Raw genomic sequence first — 17,420 nt, forward strand, 5'->3', positions numbered from 1 at the left:
ATCCCGGTCACGCCGGAGTACATGCATTGGTCGGAGCGTCCGATCAGCTGGACCCGGGAGGACCACTCGGCCGTCATGCCGAACCCGGGTGGCTACGCCCTCGTCCTCGACCCCACCATAGTCGCCGCAAGGCGCACCTGCAAGTTTTCATGAATCCTCATCGATGGCGGCAGCATCAACAACATCCTCTACCGCGACACCATGACCAAGCTTGGCCTCGAGGCCAAGGACCTGGAGCCATCCCGGACGGTGTTCCACGGCATTGTGCTAGGTCTCTCTTGCTCCCCCATTGGCCGGATCTGGCTCGAAATCCTTTTCGTCACGAGCGACCACTTTTGCCACGAGCCCATCTGGTTCGAGTTGGTGGATCTGTCCAGCGCATACCACGCGTTGCTAGGCCGGCATGCGCTCGCCAAGTTCATGGCGGTCCCCCACTACGCGTATCTGAAGATGAAACTGCCAGGTCCCAAGGGCCTCATCACCGTCGTCGGCGACTACCGCAAGTCCCTAGAGTGCGCTCAAGCCGGCACCAGATTGGCCGAGTCGCTGGTTATAGCCGAGGAGCGGCGCCAGCTCGACCGAATCATTGCGCTGGCCAACGAGATGTCGGTTGTGCCGGCTTCAGCCAAGGAGTTGGCTGGCGAGGCCTCGTTCCAGCCGTCCAAAGAGACCAAGAAGGTCAAGCTAAACCCAGAAGACCCTAGCTGTACCAAGTACGTCGTCGTAGGCGCCCGCCTCGACAGCAAATAGGAAGACAAGTCCGTCGACTTCCTCCGTGAGAATCGGGATATCTTTGCATGGTCCCCAAAGGACATGTCGGGAGTACGCCGAGCACAAACTAAATGTCCGCAAGGACACCAAGCCTATCCGTCAACCCCTATGTTGCTTCTCAGAAGAGAAGAGAAGAACCATCGGTGAAGAGGTCGCCAAGCTGCTCGCGGCCGGCTTCATCATGGAAGTGTTTCACCCCGAGTGGCTGGCCAACCCAGTCCTCGTCCTGAAGAAGAAGAACACCTGGCGCATGTGTATAGACTACACCATCCTGAACAAGGCCTGCCCCAAGGATACTTTTGCCCTCTCGCGGATCGATCAAGTCATCGACTCCAACCCGGCTGCGCGATGTCCAGAAGTTCACTGGCTGCTTGGTCTCGGTCAGCCGGTTTCTCAGCCGGCTGGGCGAGAGGGCCTTGCCCTTGTATCAACTGATGAGGAAGACGTCGCCGTTCGAGTGGAACGACCAGGCGGACGAGGCTTTCCGGGATCTCAAGCGCATGCTCACTACCACACACGTCCTGGCTTCACCGACCGACAAGGAGCCGATGTTTCTATACATCGGCGCCACCTCGCGGTCGGTCAGCACGGTGCTGGTGGTCGAGTGACCAGAGAAGGGCAAGATCCAGGTTGTCCAGCGCCCGGTCTATTACCTGAGCGAGGTTCTTTCCGCCTCCAAGCAGAACTACCCGCACCATCAGAAGATGTGCTACGACGTGTATTTCACCGCCAAGAAGCTGAAGCAGTACTTTCAAGAGCATGTCGTCACCATGGCCAGCGCGGCTCCCATCGGCGAGATCATGGGCTACTGGGATGCCTCTGGCCGGGTTGCCAAGTGGGCCATCGAGCTGGCCAGCCACACCATCCTCTACGAGCCCCGCACCACGATCAAGTCCCAGGCCCTGGCCGACTTCCTCGTCACTGGACGGAGACCCAGTACCTACCGCCGCCGCCGGATTCGACTCATTAGCGCATGCACTTCGACGGCTCCAAGATGCGCTCCGGCTTGGGAGCCGGCATCATGCTGTCTTCCCCGAAGGGCGACCGGCTGCGGTACGCACTCTAGATCCACTTCGCCGCCTCCAACAACGTCGCTGAGTACGAAGCCCTTGTGCATGGCCTCCGGCTTGCCAAGGAACTCGGCATCGTGCGCATTCTGTGCTACGGCGACTCGGACCTGGTGGTGCAGCAGTGTTCCGGCGAGTGGGACGCTCGGGACGCCAACATGGCCAGCTACCGCTTCCTGGTCCAGCAACTCTCCGGCACCTTCGACGGTTGCGAGTTCCTCCACGTCCCGCGCGCAGAAAACGAAGCTGCCGGCACGCTAGCCAAGATTGGCTCATCCCGGCAGGCCATACCACCCGGTGTCTCCCTCGAGCACTTGCGCAAGCCATCCGTCAAGCTGTCTCCAGACTCCGAGTCCATCCTTGTCCCGGACGACCCTGTAGAACCTCTCCCCAAGCCGGACCCGGGGGCTGCCATCTCCAACCTGAGCCTGGGGACTGCTGACCCCGGCCCGTGGACCGCTGATCCCGACCCGGGGGCTGCCTTGCTCAACCCAGCCGCCGCCATCCTAGACACGGGGGCTGCCGTCCCAGAACCCGTCTTGGTGGCTGTCTTCGCCGTGGTGACGGCTCCGTCATGGGCCAAGCCAATCTCAGCGTTCTTGGAGAATGGAGCCCTCCGCACGGACGAGATCAAGGCCCGACAAGTGCAACACCGGGCGTCCGCCTACAGCGTCATCAACGATGAGCTCGTCAAGCGCAACGTGACAGGCGTGTTCCAGCACTGCGTCGAGCAGGACAAGGGCATTGAGATCCTCCTCGACATACATCAGGGCGAGTGCGGCACCACGCCGCCTCCAGGTCCCTGGTGGCCAAGGATTTTCGCCATGGTTTCTACTGGCCCACGGCCCTCAAGGACACTGAGTCGCTCATCCTCAAGTGCGAGGGATGCCAACGCTTCAGCAAGCGCAGCCACTAGCTGGCTTCAGCTCTGCAAACCATCCCGTTCACCTGGCCCTTCGCGGTCTGGGGCCTCGACATGGTGGGACCCTTCAAAACCACTTGGGGCGGCATGACGCACCTGCTGGTGGCGGCCGACAAGTTCACCAAGTGGATCGAGGCACGGCCGATCAAGAAGTTGGACGGGCCAACAACCGTCCGGTTCGTCAAAGACATCGCGGTACGCTACGGCGTCCCACACAACATCGTCACTAACAACGGCACCAACTTCGCCAAGGGCGCTCTCGCACAATACTGCTCCGTCTCCGACATCCACCTTGACTTGGCCTCCATGACTCATCCTCAGTCTAACGGCGAGGTCGAGCGGGCCAACGGCCTCATCCTATCTGGCATCAAGCCACAGCTCGTCGAGCCCCTCGTCCATTCGCCCGTCAGCTGGCTCGACGAGCTGCCGGCCGTCCTTTGGAGTCTCTCGACAATGCCAAACCAGTTGAACGTGTTCAGCCGGTTCTTCCTCGTCTATGGAGCAGAGGCCGTCATCCCGACCGACGTCGAGTTCGACTCATCGCGAGTCGCAATGTACACGGAATGCCAAGTCAAGGAAGCCCGCGAAGACGGCGTCGACCTACTCGAAGAAGCGCGCCTTTTGGCCCTCAGTCGATCCGCCATCTATCAACAAGACCTGAGGCATTACCACACCAAGAAGATCAAGCCCCTCGCATCCTGCGAGGCAGACCTTGTCCTTCGACTGGTCCTGATGCAAGCCGGCTGCTACCTCTTGAGCACTGCGTTGGTTTTCCCTTGAAGAGGAAAGGGTGATGCAGTAAAGCAGCGTAAGTATTTCCCTCAGTTTTTGAGAACCAAGGTATCAATCCAGTAGGAGGCCACACACGAGTCCCTCGCACCTACACAAACAAATAAAATCCTCGCAACCAACGCAGTAAAGGGGTTGTCAATCCCTTACGGTCACTTACGAAAGTGAGATCTGATAGATATGATAAGATAATATTTTTGGTATTTTTATGATAAAGATGCAAAGTAAAATAAAAGGCAATAAAAATAGCTAAGTGTTGGAAGATTAATATGATGGAAAATAGACCCTGGGGCCATAGGTTTCACTAGTGGCTTCTCTCGAGAGCATAAGTATTACGGTGGGTGAACAAATTACTGTTGAGCAATTGACAGAATTGAGCATAGTTATGAGAATATCTAGGTATGATCATGTATATAGGCATCACGTCCGTGACAAGTAGACCGACTCCTGCCTGCATCTACTACTATTACTCCACACATCGACCGCTATCCAGCATGCATCTAGAGTATTAAGTTCAAAAGAACAGAGTGACACTTTAAGTAAGATGACATGATGTAGAGGGATAAACTCATGCAATATTGATATAAACCCTATCTTGTTATCCTCGATGGCAACAATACAATATGTGCCTTGCTGCCCCTGCTGTCACTGGGAAATGACACCGCAAGATTGAACCCAAAGCTAAGCATTTCTCCCATTGCAAGAAAGATCAATCTAGTAAGCCAAACCAAACTGATAATTCGAAGAGACTTGCAAAGATAACCAATCATACATAAAAGAATTCAGAGAAGATTCAAATATTTTTCATAGATAAACTTGATCATAAACCCACAATTCATCGGTCTCAACAAACACACGGCAAAAGAAGATTACATCGAATAGATCTCCACGAGAATCGTGGAGAACTTTGTATTGAGAACCAAAGAGAGAGAAGAAGCCATCTAGCGAATAACTATGGACCCGAAGGTCTGAGGTAAACTACTCACACATCATCGGAGAGGCTGTGGTGTTGATGTAGAAGCCCTCCGTGATCAATGCCCCCTCCGGCAGAGCGCTGGAAAAGGCCCCAAGATGGGATCTCACGAGTACAGAAGGTTGCGGCGGTGGAATTAGGTTTTTGGCTCCGTTTCTCGTAGTTTGGGGTTACGTAGGTATATATTGGAGGAAGAAGTACGTCGGTGGAGCAACGTGGGCCCCATGAGGGTGGAGGGTGCGCCCCCCTACCTCGTGCCTACCTGGTAGCTTTCTTAACGTAGGGTCCAAGTCCTCTAGATCACGTTCGTTCCGAAAATCACGTTCCCGAAGGTTTCATTCCGTTTGGAATCCGTTTGATATTCTTTTTCTGCGAAACTCTGAAATAGGCAAAAAACAACAATTCTGGGCTGGGCCTCCGGTTAATAGGTTAGTCCCAAAATAATATAAAAGTTTATAATAAAGCCCATTAAACATCCAAAACAGAATATAATATAGCATGGAACAATAAAAAATTATAGATACGTTGGAGACGTATTAAGCATCCCCAAGCTTAATTCCTGCTCGTCCTCGAGTAGGTATATGATAAAAAAAGAATTTTTGATGTGGAATACTACTTAGCATAATTTCAATGTAATTCTTCTTATTGTGGCACGAATGTTCAGATTTGATATGATTCAAGATAAAAGTTTAATGTTGACGTAAAAACAATAATACTTCAAGCATGCTAACCAAGCAATTATGTCTTATCAAAATAACATAGCCAAAGCAAGTTATCCCTACAAAATCATATAGTCTGGCTATGCTCCATCCTCCCCACACAAAATATTCATATCATGTACAACCCCGGTTTTAGCCAAGCAATTGGTTCATACTTTTAACGCGCTTCAGCCTTTTCAACTCTTACGCAATACATGAGCGCAAGCCATGGATATAGCACTATGGTGGAATAAGGTATAATGGTAGGGGTTATGTGGGAAGACAAAAAAGGAGAAAGTTTCACATCAACGGGCTATGGAGATGCCCATCAATTGATGTCAATGCAAGGAGTAGGGATTGCCATGCAACGGATGCACTAGAGCTATAAGTGTATGAAAGCTCAAACAAAAGAAACTAAGTGGGTGTGCATCCAACTTACTTGCTCACGAAGACCTCGGGCATTTGAGGAAGCCCATCATTGGAATATACAAGCCAAGTTCTATAATGAAATTTCCCACTAGTATATGAAAGCGACAAAATGAGAGACTCTCTATCATGAAGATCACGGTGCTACTTTGAAGCACAAGTGTGGTAAAAGGATAGTAACATTGTCCCTTCTCTCTTTTTCTCTCTTTTTTTTATTTGGGCCTTTTCTCTCTCTTTTTTATGGCCTCTTTTTTTTAGTCTGGAGTCTCATCCCGACTTGTGGGGGAATCATAGTCTCCATCATCCTTTCCTCACTTGGGACAATGCTCTAATAATGATGATCATCACACTTTTATTTACTTACAACTCAATACTTAGAACAAAATATGACTCTATGTGGATGCCTCCGGCGGTGTACCGGGATATGCAATGAATCAAGAGTGACATGTATGAAAGAATTATGAATGGTGGCTTTGCCACAAATACAATGTCAACTACATGATCATGCAAAGCAATATGACAATGATGGAGCGTGTCATGATAAAAAAAACCATGGAAAGTTGCATGGCAATATATCTCGGAATGGCTATGGAAATGCCATAATAGGTACGTATGGTGGCTGTTTTGAGGAAGATATACGGAGGTTTATGTGTGATAGAGCGTATCATATCACGGGGTTTGGATGCACCGGCGAAGTTTGCACCAACTCTCAAGGTGAGAAAGGGCAATGCACGGTACCCAAGAGGCTAGAAAATTGCGGAAAGGTAAGTGTGCGTATAATCCATGGACTCACATTAGTCATAAAAAACTCATATACTTATTGCAAAAAATTATTAGCCCTCGAAGCAAAGTACTACTACGCATGCTCCTAGGGGAAGGGTTGGTAGGAGTTAACCATCGCGCGATCCCGCCCGCCACACAAAGGTTGACAATCAATAAATACCACATGCTCTGACTTCGTTACATAACGGTTCACCATACGTGCATGCTACGGGAATCACAAACTCCAACACAAGTATTTTTCAATTCCACAATTACTCAACTAGCACAACTATGATATTACCACCTTTATATCTCAAAACAATTATCAAGCATCAAATTTCTCATGATATTATAATTAAAGCCAATTGCCATGCTATTTAAGACTCTCAAAATAATATAAGTGAAGCATGAGAGATCAATAGTTTCTATAAAACAAATCCACCGCCGTGCTCTAAAAGATATAAGTGAAGCACTAGAGCAAAACTATATAGCTCAAAAAATATAAGTGAAGCACATAGAGTATTCTAATAAGTTCCAATTTATGTGTGACTCTCTCAAAAGGTGTGTACAGAAAGGATTATTGTGGTAAACTAAAAAACAAAGACTCAAATAATACAAGACGCTCCAAGCAAAACACATATCATGTGGTGAATAAAAATATAGCTCCAAGTAAAGTTACCGATGGAAGTAGACGAAAGAGGGGATGCCTTCCGGGGCATCCCCAAGCTTTGGCTTTTTGGTGTCCTTAGATTATCTTGGGGTGACATGGGCATCCCCAAGCTTAGGCTCTTGCCACTCCTTGTTCCATAATCCATCAAATCTTTCACCCAAAACTTGAAAACTTCACAACACAAAACTCAGCAGAAAATCTCGTCTCCGTTAGCGAAACAAAAAAAAAACTTCAAGGTACTGTAATGAACTAATTATTTATTTATATTGGTGCTAAACCTACTTTATTCCAACTTCTCTATGGTTTATAAACTACTTTACTATCCATAGATTCATCAAAATAAGCAAACAACACACGAAAAACAGAATCTTTCAAAAACAGAACAGTCTGTAGTAATCTGTAACTAACTCAAACTTCTGGAACTCAAAAAATTCATCCAAAATTGGAAGACCTAGAAAATTTGTTTATTGATCAGCAGCAGTTGGAATCAATATTTTATCGCGTTCTAGTGATTTTTAACAATTGTTTTCGTGAATAGAAAGTTTCTGGAATTTTCAGCAAGATCAAATAACTATCATCCAAGAAGATCTTATAGGTTTAACTTGGCACAAACACTAATTAAAACATAAAAACAAATCTAACCAGAGGCTAGATCAAATATTTATTCCTAAACAGAAGAAAAAAGAAAAAAAGAAAAATAAAATTGGGTTGCCTGCCAACAAGCGCTATCGTTTAACGCCCCTAGCTAGGCATAAAAGCAAGCATAGATCTAGGTATAGCCATCTTTGGTAGGCAATCCATAAGTGGCTCTCATAATAGATTCATAAGGTAATTTTATTTTATTTCTAGGGAAGTGTTCCATGCCTTTCCTTAACAAAAATTGGAATCTAATATTTCCTTCCTTCATATCAATAATTGCACCAATCGTTCTAAGGAAAGGTCTACCAAGAATAATTGGACATGAAGAATTGCAATCTATATCAAGAAAAATAAAATCTACGGGCTCATAGTTCCTATTTGCAACAATAAGAACATCATTAATTATACCCATAGGTTTCTTAATAGTGGAATCTGCAAGGTGCAAGTTTAAAGAACAATCATCTAAATCACGGAAACCTAGCAAATCACACAAAGTCTTTGGAATCTTGGAAACACTAGCACCCAAAATCACATAAAGCATATCATTCATGATCTTCAATTTTAATTTTAATATTAGGTTCCCACTCATCATAAAGTTTTCTAGGGATAGAAACTTCCAACTCAAGTTTTTCTTCATAAGATCGCATCAAAGCATCAATGATATGTTTGGTAAAGGCTTTATTTTGACTATAAGCATTAGGAGAATTTAGCACGGATTGCAACAAGGAAATACAATATATCAAAGTGCAATTATCATAATTAAATTCCTTGAAATCCAAGATAGTGGGTTTATTAATATCTAGAGTTTTGATCTCTTCAATCCCACTTTTACCAATTTTTGCATCAAGATCTAAAAACTCCGAATTTTTGGAACGCCTTCTAGGTAAAGGAGGATCATATTCAGTTCCCTCATTATCAAGATTCATATTGCAAAACAAAGATTTAATAGGGGAGACATCAATAACTTTTAGATCTTCATCTTTATTTTCACAAAAACTAGAAGAACATGCTTTCACAAAACAATCTTTCTTAGCACGCATCCTAGCGGTTCTTTCTTTGCACTCATCAATGGAAATTCTCATGGCCTTGAGAGACTCATTGATATCATGCTTAGGTGGAATAGATCTAAGTTTCAAGGAATCAACATCAAGAGAAATTCTATCAACGTTCCTAGCCAATTCATCAACTTTAAGCAATTTTTCTTCAAGCAAAGCATTGAAATTCTTTTGTGAATTCATAAACTCCTTAACACTAGTCTCAAATTTAGAGGGCATCTTACTAAAATTTCCATAAGAATTGTTGTAGGAATTACCATAATTATTAGAGGAATTACTAGGATACGGCCTAGGATTAAAGTTTCCTCTATACGCGTTGTTACCAAAATTATTCCTACCAACAAAATTCACATCCATAGATTCATTATTATTCTCAGTCAAAGTAGACAAAGGCATATCATTAGGATAAGAAGAAACACTCTTAGTAGCAAATAATTTCATAAGTTCATCCATCTTTCCACTCAAAACGTTAATTTCTTCTATCGCATGCACCTTTTTATTAGTGGATCTTTCGATGTGCCATTGAGAATAATTAACCATAATATTGTCTAGGAGTTTAGTAGCTTCTCCTAAAGTGATTTCCATAAAAGTGCCTCCCGCGGCCGAATCTAAAAGATTTCTAGAAGCAAAATTTAATCCGGCATAATTGTTTTGTATATTCATCCATAAATTCAAACCATGTGTAGGGCAATTACGTATCATTAATTTCATCCTCTCCCAAGCTTGTGCAACATGTTCATGATCAGGTTGCTTAAAATTCATAATATCGTTTCTAAGAGAGATGATCTTAGCGGGAGGAAAATACTTAGAGATAAAAGCATCTTTGCACTTATTCCAAGAATCAATACTATTTTTAGGCAGAGACGAAAACCAAGCTTTAGCACGATCTCTAAGAGAAAAAGGAAATAGCTTCAATTTAACAATATCATTGTCCACATCTTTCTTCTTTTGCATATCACACAAATCAACGAAGCTATTTAGATAGGTAGCGGCATCTTCACTAGGAAGGCCGGCGAATTGATCTTTCATGACAAGATTCAATAAAGCAGTATTGATTTCACAAGATTCAGTATCGGTAAGAGGAGCAATCGGAGTGCTAAGAAAATCATTGTTGTTGGTATTGGTAAAGTCACACAATTTAGTATTATCTTGAGCCATCGTGACAAGCAAGCAATCCAAGACACGAGCAAACAAGAAGCAAGCAAAGAAAAAGAGGCGAACGGAAAAGAGAGGGCGAATAAAACGGCAAGGGTGAAGTGGGGGAGAGGAAAACGAGAGGCAAATGGCAAATAATGTAATGCGGGAGATAAGGGTTTGTGATGGGTACTTGGTATGTTGACTTTTGTGTAGACTCCCCGGCAACGGCGCCAGAAATCCTTCTTGCTACCTCTTGAGCACTGCGTTGGTTTTCCCTTGAAGAGGAAAGGGTGATGTACTAAAGCAGCATAAGTATTTCCCTCAGTTTTTGAGAACCAAGGTATCAATCCAGTAGGAGGACACGCGCGAGTCCCTTGTACCTACACAAACAAATAAAATCCTTGCAACCAACGCAATAAAGGGGTTGTCAATCCCTTCACGGTCACTTACGAAAGTGAGATCTGATAGATATGATAAGATAATATTTTTGGTATTTTTATGATAAAGATGCAAAGTAAAATAAAAGGAAATAAAAATAGCTAAGTGTTGGAAGATTAATATGATGGAAAATAGACCCGGGTGCCATAGGTTTCACTAGTAGCTTCTCTCGAGAGCATAAGTATTACGGTGGGTGAACAAATTACTGTTGAGCAATTGACAGAATTGAGCATAGTTATGAGAATATCTAGGTATGATCATGTATATAGGCATCACGTCCGTGACAAGTAGACCGACTCCTGCCTGCACCTACTACTATTACTCCACACATTGACCGCTATCCAGCACGCATCTAGAGTATTAAGTTCAAAAGAACAGAGTAACACTTTAAGTAAGATGACATGATGAAGAGGGATAAACTCATGCAATATGATTTAAACCCCATCTTGTTATCCTCGATGGCAACAATACAATACGTGCCTTGCTGCCCCTGCTGTCACTGGGAAAGGACACCGCAAGATTGAACCCAAAGCTAAGCACTTCTCCCATTGCAAGAAAGATCAATCTAGTAGGCCAAACCAAACTGATAATTCGAAGAGACTTGCAAAGATAACCAATCATACATAAAAGAATTCAGAGAAGATTCAAATATTGTTCATAGATAAACTTGATCATAAACCCACAATTCATCGGTCTCAACAAACACACCACAAAAGAAGATTAAATCGAATAGATCTCCACAAGAATCGTGGAGAACTTTGTATTGAGAACCAAAGAGAGAGAAGAAGCCATCTAGCTAATAACTATGGACCCGAAGGTCTGAGGTAAACTACTCACACATCATCGGAGAGGCTATGGTGTTGATGTAGAAGCCCTCCGTGATCAATGCCCCCTCCGGCGGAGCGCCGGAAAAGGCCCCAAGATGGGATCTCACGAGTACAGAAGGTTGCGGCGGTGGAATTAGGTTTTTGGCTCCGTATCTGGTAGTTTGGGGGTACGTAGGTATATATAGGAGGAAGAAGTACATCGGTGGAGCAACGTGGGCCCCACGAGGGTGGAGGGCGTGCCCAAGGGGGGTAGGCGCGCCCCCCTACCTCGTGCCTTCCTGGTAACTTTCTTGACGTAGGGTCCAAGTCCTCTGGATCACGTTCGTTCTGAAAATCACATTCCCGAAGGTTTCATTCCGTTTGGACTCCATTTGATATTCTTTTTCTGCGAAACTCTGAAATAGGCAAGAAACAGCAATTCTGGGCTGGGCCTTCGGTTAATAGGTTAGTCCCAAAATAATATAAAAGTGTATAATAAAGCCCATTAAACATCCAAAACAGAATATAATATAGCATGGAACAATAAAAAATTATAGATACGTTGGAGACGTATCACCGGCCAGCACAAGTTGGCCTCCCCATGGGAGGGCCCATTCATCGTCAGCAAGGCCCTATGCGACCGCAATGCCTACTACCTCATCGATGTCCGCAAAACAAACAAGCGCAAGAGAGATACCGCCGGCGAAGAGACAAGTCGGCCCTAGAATGCAGAGCTCCTCCGCCCGTTTTACAGTTAGTTGTATGCACGTATGTACCACTACCTTTTGTAATCATATGAAAAACTGTGGGACCCCCTAACGACGCTTGGGGGCTGCCGCTTTCCACCAAGTTATTGTGTTCCACACACTCCTGTAAAATTTCTTAAACCCCCACCGTCGGGTTGGCTCGTTCAACCCGGGGGCTCGGGAGCTGGCCAGCTTGGCCACAACCCGCCGTCCTCCTTAGCACATCCCGGGGCATTCGGGTCGCCGAGGCCCTCCACTTGTTCCTACGCCACAGTCCGGATTCGGCTGATGGCCGACAAGGACTATGGGCCAAAGCACCCACACACTGCGAAACACTAAGCTAGGTCTGCCGGATTGGCCAACCCGGTCTCACCGCACTAAGTTGCCGCACGACCGGCTGCTCGCCAGCCGGCTTTGCCGGCCGCCGCCGGTTGACCTAGTGGGTGTTTCGCTCGCGCTCAACGTTCGAATGGCCTAAGTATTATGCGCTCTTTCCAAGGGCCGAACTCCTTGTCACAGACCAGAACCCGGCTGTTCGACTCGTGGGGGGGGGGGGGAGGCCCAAAGAGGAAGCAAGCAAGAAAAAGGCTTAGAAAACAAAGAGCAGAAGCCCAAACATTCACAAATATATTTACATTGCGATAATATGGGCCCAAGGCCAAAGTTTATTACATTCACCAACAACACCCTGGCGGGTGGGTGGAATTGCTACTTAACAGAAATGAGAAAAAAATAAGCAGGGCGGCTTCAGCTTCAGATGGCTCCCGCGTCGGGTTGCCTAGTCGCCGACTCCTCTTCAGTGGCCTCTGGGTTCGTCGAGGCGCCGGTGTCAGCCAACTCGGCATCCTCATCCGTGTAGGGGCCCGACTCCTCAGAGCTGCCTTCCGGGTCGTCCAGCAGAAGATCGAAGTCATCTTGAGGCACCACCCCCTGTCTTCCAGCCGCTCCACCTGGAACTCCTCGTGCAGCGTGAACGAGGTGATGTAGCTGGCCCCGGCGGTGATCCGGCTCGCCTCCACCTATAGCTGACGCTCTGCGCTGGTCCGTTGGGCCATCAGCTGGTTCAGCGCCAAGTCCGGATACCAGGACATGACGAACCTTAGCGCCATTTCAGCGCCGGCACGAGCGGCAGAAACACGCCACGCGTGAAGCCACGCCGGCCCGGCTTCCAGCCACCGCGCCAGCCGCGTAAACCTGTTGGGCGCAACGGCGCCAGGACAGAGAGCCGTCGTCATCCCCACACCAGCCTCGGAAAGCCTCGCCGTCTGCTCGTCCAGGGCATGTAGGCTGACCTCCGCCGCTTGCATGATCTCCGTGAAAGACCAGGCGGCATGCATGTCATTCATTGCACCCGCGTCCGCTTGGGTCGACCGGTGGTCGCGCACGGCCTGGTCCGCCCTCTCCTGCGTCTCCGGGAAATACTCTGTCGAGCAGAAAGGCAAGGCGGTTGATGGAGTCCTGGATTATGGGGTCCTCGGGTGTCCGGGCTATGCGATATGGGACGGACTGATGGGCCATGAAGATACAAGGTAGAAGGCCTTCCCCTGTATCCGGATGGGACTCTCCTTTGCATGGATGGCAAGCGTGGCGTCCGGATGTTTAGTTTCCTTTCTCTGTAAACCGACTCTGTACAACCCTAGGTCCCTCCGGTGTCTATATAAACCGGAGGGTTTAGTCCGTAGAGGCTATCACAAATCATACACGCTAGACATCTAGGGTTTAGCCATTACGATCTCGAGGTAGATCAACTCTTGTAACCCCTACACTCATCAAAGCCAATCAAGCAAGAAGTAGGGTATTACCTCCATTAAGAGGGCCTGAACATGGGTAAACATCGTGTCCGCCGTCTCCTGTTACCTTCGATCATCAGACGCACAGTTTGGGACCCCCTACCCGAGATCGGCTGGTTTTGACACCGACATTGGTGCTTTCATTGAGAGTTCCTTTGTGTCGTCAACGGAAGGATCGATGGCTTGCCTTGTCATTAATGACAACATCACCTCTGGAGGAGCCCTGGCTCCGGGACAGATCCTCCGACTCAACGGTTTCATCATGGGCGCCTGCTCGGCCTTTAAGCCAAAGGCAGCCCCCCAAATCGCCAAACATCATCTCCGCATCGGCCTCGAACACTCCGAAAAGATGGATCCGGTGGATGTCTCGTCCTTGAACGAACTGCTAAATCGCATCGCTGCCCTGGGGGTCGCCACAGACTATGATCGGATTGGGCTTAAACCCGATCAGAGGGAAATCAAGTCCCCGCCGATCACCCATCTGGTAGCGGTCATGGAGGAACAAGCCGAGAATACTTCTCCCCCTAAGTTGACAACAAGATATGTTCGGATTTTCGAGCCCTGCGAGCCGGATACCCATCTTCGGGAAGAGACCATAGGTCGTCCGAACACAGAATCAGGCGTTGAGCCTGAAAGTCACCGGGACTCTTCTGGTCCTGGCCTAGTGACCTCGGAGATTCTTCAAACTCCGGATCCAATAGTGGTTCGGGGTTCGGATTCTAGCCCACCCACCCACCACAAGAAATATTCCCCAAGCAATCCAGGTCCTCTAGACGTATGTGACCTAATGTATGTACGACAGCAACCTCAGGAAATGGTCCATCACTTCTGGGCCATATTCCTTCTTGTTAAAAACAAGATTAAAGATTGCTGCGACGAGGACGCGGTTTCAATTTTTTGCCGCAGCTGTACGGACGAGGGAATCTTTAATGCCCTCAACCGTCGCCGCGTACTGCACTTCGCAGATTTGGCACATATAGTACAGAAGTACTACGCAATGGAAAGCACCTGGAAAGCCCAGATAGCCCAGTGGGAACCTCCTGGCTTTAAGCAGCCCACCGGACGGACAAAAAGGATGCACCCTTACGGGGCACCTGATCATCATCTCATTGACAAGAAAATCAAATCCTTCACGGGACATAGAACTGTCCTCGACGAACTGCTCGACAAGCCCTGTCAGATACACACAACGCTGAATACCGAACCAACACACAGTGTTCGGGCATGTTGGGTACTCCTGCAGGTGGCTAAGAGCGGCGAGGCCATCCTCGCCAACATCACTCCAGAGAGGCACTCTTCGGAGGGCACCGATCTCAATGTTTTCACGATCTTCGAGAAGTTTTCTTCCAACCACCGGCGCAAAAGGGCATTACGCGACCTTGCCGAAGTCAACCAGGTAGCCGCAATAAATCCTTGGAACGACATGGCAATAACTTTCACCGCCGATGACGAGCCAAGGGCCAAATCAGTCCGAGCACCAGCCGCATTGGTCTTAAACCCAATAGTGGATGGCTTTCGGCTCACCAAAGTGCTCATGGACGGCGGCAGCGGGCTGAACCTCATTTATGAAGATACGCTCCATAAAATGCAGATGGACAAAAGCCGCATTGAGCAAGGCGGCACCACTTTCTGAGGCATCATCCCCAGTCGAGAAGCACGAAGCTCGGGGAAGATCAAACTCGACGTCGTTTTCGGCACGCCGGAGAACTACAGGTCCGAAGAGTTGCTCTTCCATGTGGCACCTTTCAAGAGCGGATATCACGCCCTGTTAGGGCAAGATGCATTCTCACGCTTTCAAGCCATACCCCATTACGGGTACATGAAGCTCAAAATGCCAGGGCCCAATGGAGTTATCACTCTCACTAGTGATCTGGATATAGCACTCCGCGCCGAAAACAAAACTGCAACACTGGCCCTCGAGGCGCTATCCGAGGCCCTCGCGGTCGAAGAACTAACCAATCTGCGCTCTACAATGGACAAGGACGATGTAATCCTCGATAAGAGGCCCAAATCCACTTCTTTCAAGCCAGCAGACGAAATAGTCAAATTTCAAGTACACCCGACGGATCCCAACAAGACAGCCTCCATTGGAGCTCAGCGAGATCCAACGATCGACGCCGCACTAAGAGCGTTCCTGCGCGAAAATTGGGATATCTTTGCCTGGCACCCTTCGGACATGCCCGGGATCCCACGCAGATTGGCCGAACATAGCCTCAATATCATAAAGGGGTTCAAACCACTCAAGAAAACGCTGCGGAGATTTTCCGAACCCAAACGACAAGCTATGGGGGAGGAGCTAGCTAAATTTCTTGAAGCAGGGTTCATCAGGGAGATCAAACACCCGGACTGGCTAGCAAACCTGGTCATGGTGCCGAAGAAGGATAAATCCTGGCGCCTTTGTGTCGATTTCAAAGACCTCAATAAAGCCTGCCCTAAGGACCCCTTCCCGTTGCCCCGCATTGACCAAATCATTGACGCGACTGGACGACACGGTTCACTGTGCTTCCTCAACGCATACTCCGGATACCATGAAATTAAGATGAAGGAGTCTGACCAGCCCGCAATGGCGTTCATTACCCCGTATGGGCCTTTCTGCTTCAACACCATGCCGTTCGGACTCAAAAACGCTGACGCCACTTACCAACGCATGATTCAAACATGCCTGGAAAAACAAATTGGCAAGACAGTGGAGGCATACATAGATGATGTGGTCATCAAGACTAAACATGTCGAATCATTGGTGGACGATCTATGCCTCACATTCGACAACCTCCGAACATACGACATACGGCTCAATCCGGAAAAATGTGTCTTCGGTGTTCCAGCAGGGAAACTACTCGGGTTCATTGTTTCCAATAGAGGAATCAAAGCAAACCCAGCCAAAATTCGAGCCCTGTCACAATTGGCAACTCCAACAGACCTAAAACAAGTCCAAAAACTAGCTGGATGTGTGGCAGCTTTGTGCCGCTTTATCTCCAGATTGGGAGAAAAAGCATTGCCACTTTATCGCCTACTCCGACGAACGGACCACTTCGAGTGGACGGATGCGGCAACAGAAGGACTGGAAGAAATAAAAACCTTTTTAGCAAGCAACCCAATCCTTGCTGCACCAAGCGTAGGCAAACCCATGTTACTCTACATATCTGCAACTCACCAGGTGGTGAGCGCGGTGCTCGTCGTCGAACGAGAGGAAGAGGGACATAAATTCCCACTCCAAAAACCAGTATACTATGTATCGGCGGTCCTTACACCATGCAAATCACGATACCTGCACTATCAAAAGGTAGCCTATGCGGTGTTCATGGCATCTCGGAAGCTGCGGCACTACTTTCAAGAGTGCTCGATCACGGTGGCTTCCGAAGTACCACTCCATGACATCATAAACAATCGAGATGCAACCGGCCGCATTGCCAAGTGGGCTAACGAGCTCTCGCCATTTGAAATAACATACAAGCCACGCCGAGTTATTAAATCTCAGGTGTTGGCCGACTTTTTCGCCCAATGGACAGAAGCCGAACTCCCTAAAGAGTACAACACATACTCCAACTGGGTGATGTACTTCGACGGCTCCAAAATGTTAGCCGGATTGGGGGCTGGTGTCATCGTAACATCCCCTACAGAGGACACAGTCCGGTATGTATTACAAATAATGTATACGGACTCCAACAACGCAGCTGAATACGAGGCACTACTGCACGGTCTTCGAATAGCCGTTTCTATGGGCATTCAAC

At 47.8% G+C, this 17,420-nt stretch overlaps 2 protein-coding genes across 2 annotated transcripts; both read left to right on the forward strand.

The window, feature by feature from the left end:
• Positions 1-201: 201 nt before the first annotated feature.
• On the forward strand, positions 202-750 carry LOC109745120 (uncharacterized). Its single transcript, XM_020304256.1, has one exon. It carries the CDS (start codon positions 202-204, stop codon positions 748-750), a length of 549 nt encoding a protein of 182 aa, XP_020159845.1.
• Positions 751-1,205: 455 nt separating this feature from the next.
• LOC141022838 (uncharacterized) lies at positions 1,206-12,886 on the forward strand. The gene is made up of 5 exons (XM_073499107.1): positions 1,206-1,361; positions 1,455-1,598; positions 1,907-2,636; positions 2,765-3,314; positions 12,640-12,886. Exons 1-5 carry the CDS (start codon positions 1,206-1,208, stop codon positions 12,884-12,886), a joined length of 1,827 nt encoding a protein of 608 aa, XP_073355208.1.
• Positions 12,887-17,420: the final 4,534 nt, after the last annotated feature.

The sequence above is a fragment of the Aegilops tauschii genome, chromosome 5, assembly GCF_002575655.3.
Source record: "Aegilops tauschii subsp. strangulata cultivar AL8/78 chromosome 5, Aet v6.0, whole genome shotgun sequence".
Classification (NCBI taxonomy): domain Eukaryota; kingdom Viridiplantae; phylum Streptophyta; class Magnoliopsida; order Poales; family Poaceae; genus Aegilops; species Aegilops tauschii.

Excerpts from the sequence above, each read along its gene's own strand:
- LOC141022838 (XM_073499107.1), top strand. The coding sequence starts at position 1,206 with ATGAGGAAGACGTCGCCGTTCGAGTGGAACGACCAGGCGGACGAGGCT. Across the intron at positions 2,637-2,764 it reads CGGCACCACGCCGCCTCCAG|CTCTGCAAACCATCCCGTTC; the intron begins GTCCCTGGTGGC and ends AGCTGGCTTCAG. Across the intron at positions 3,315-12,639 it reads GACTCATCGCGAGTCGCAAT|GGCGGCTTCAGCTTCAGATG; the intron begins GTACACGGAATG and ends AAAAATAAGCAG.
- LOC109745120 (XM_020304256.1), top strand. The coding sequence starts at position 202 with ATGACCAAGCTTGGCCTCGAGGCCAAGGACCTGGAGCCATCCCGGACG.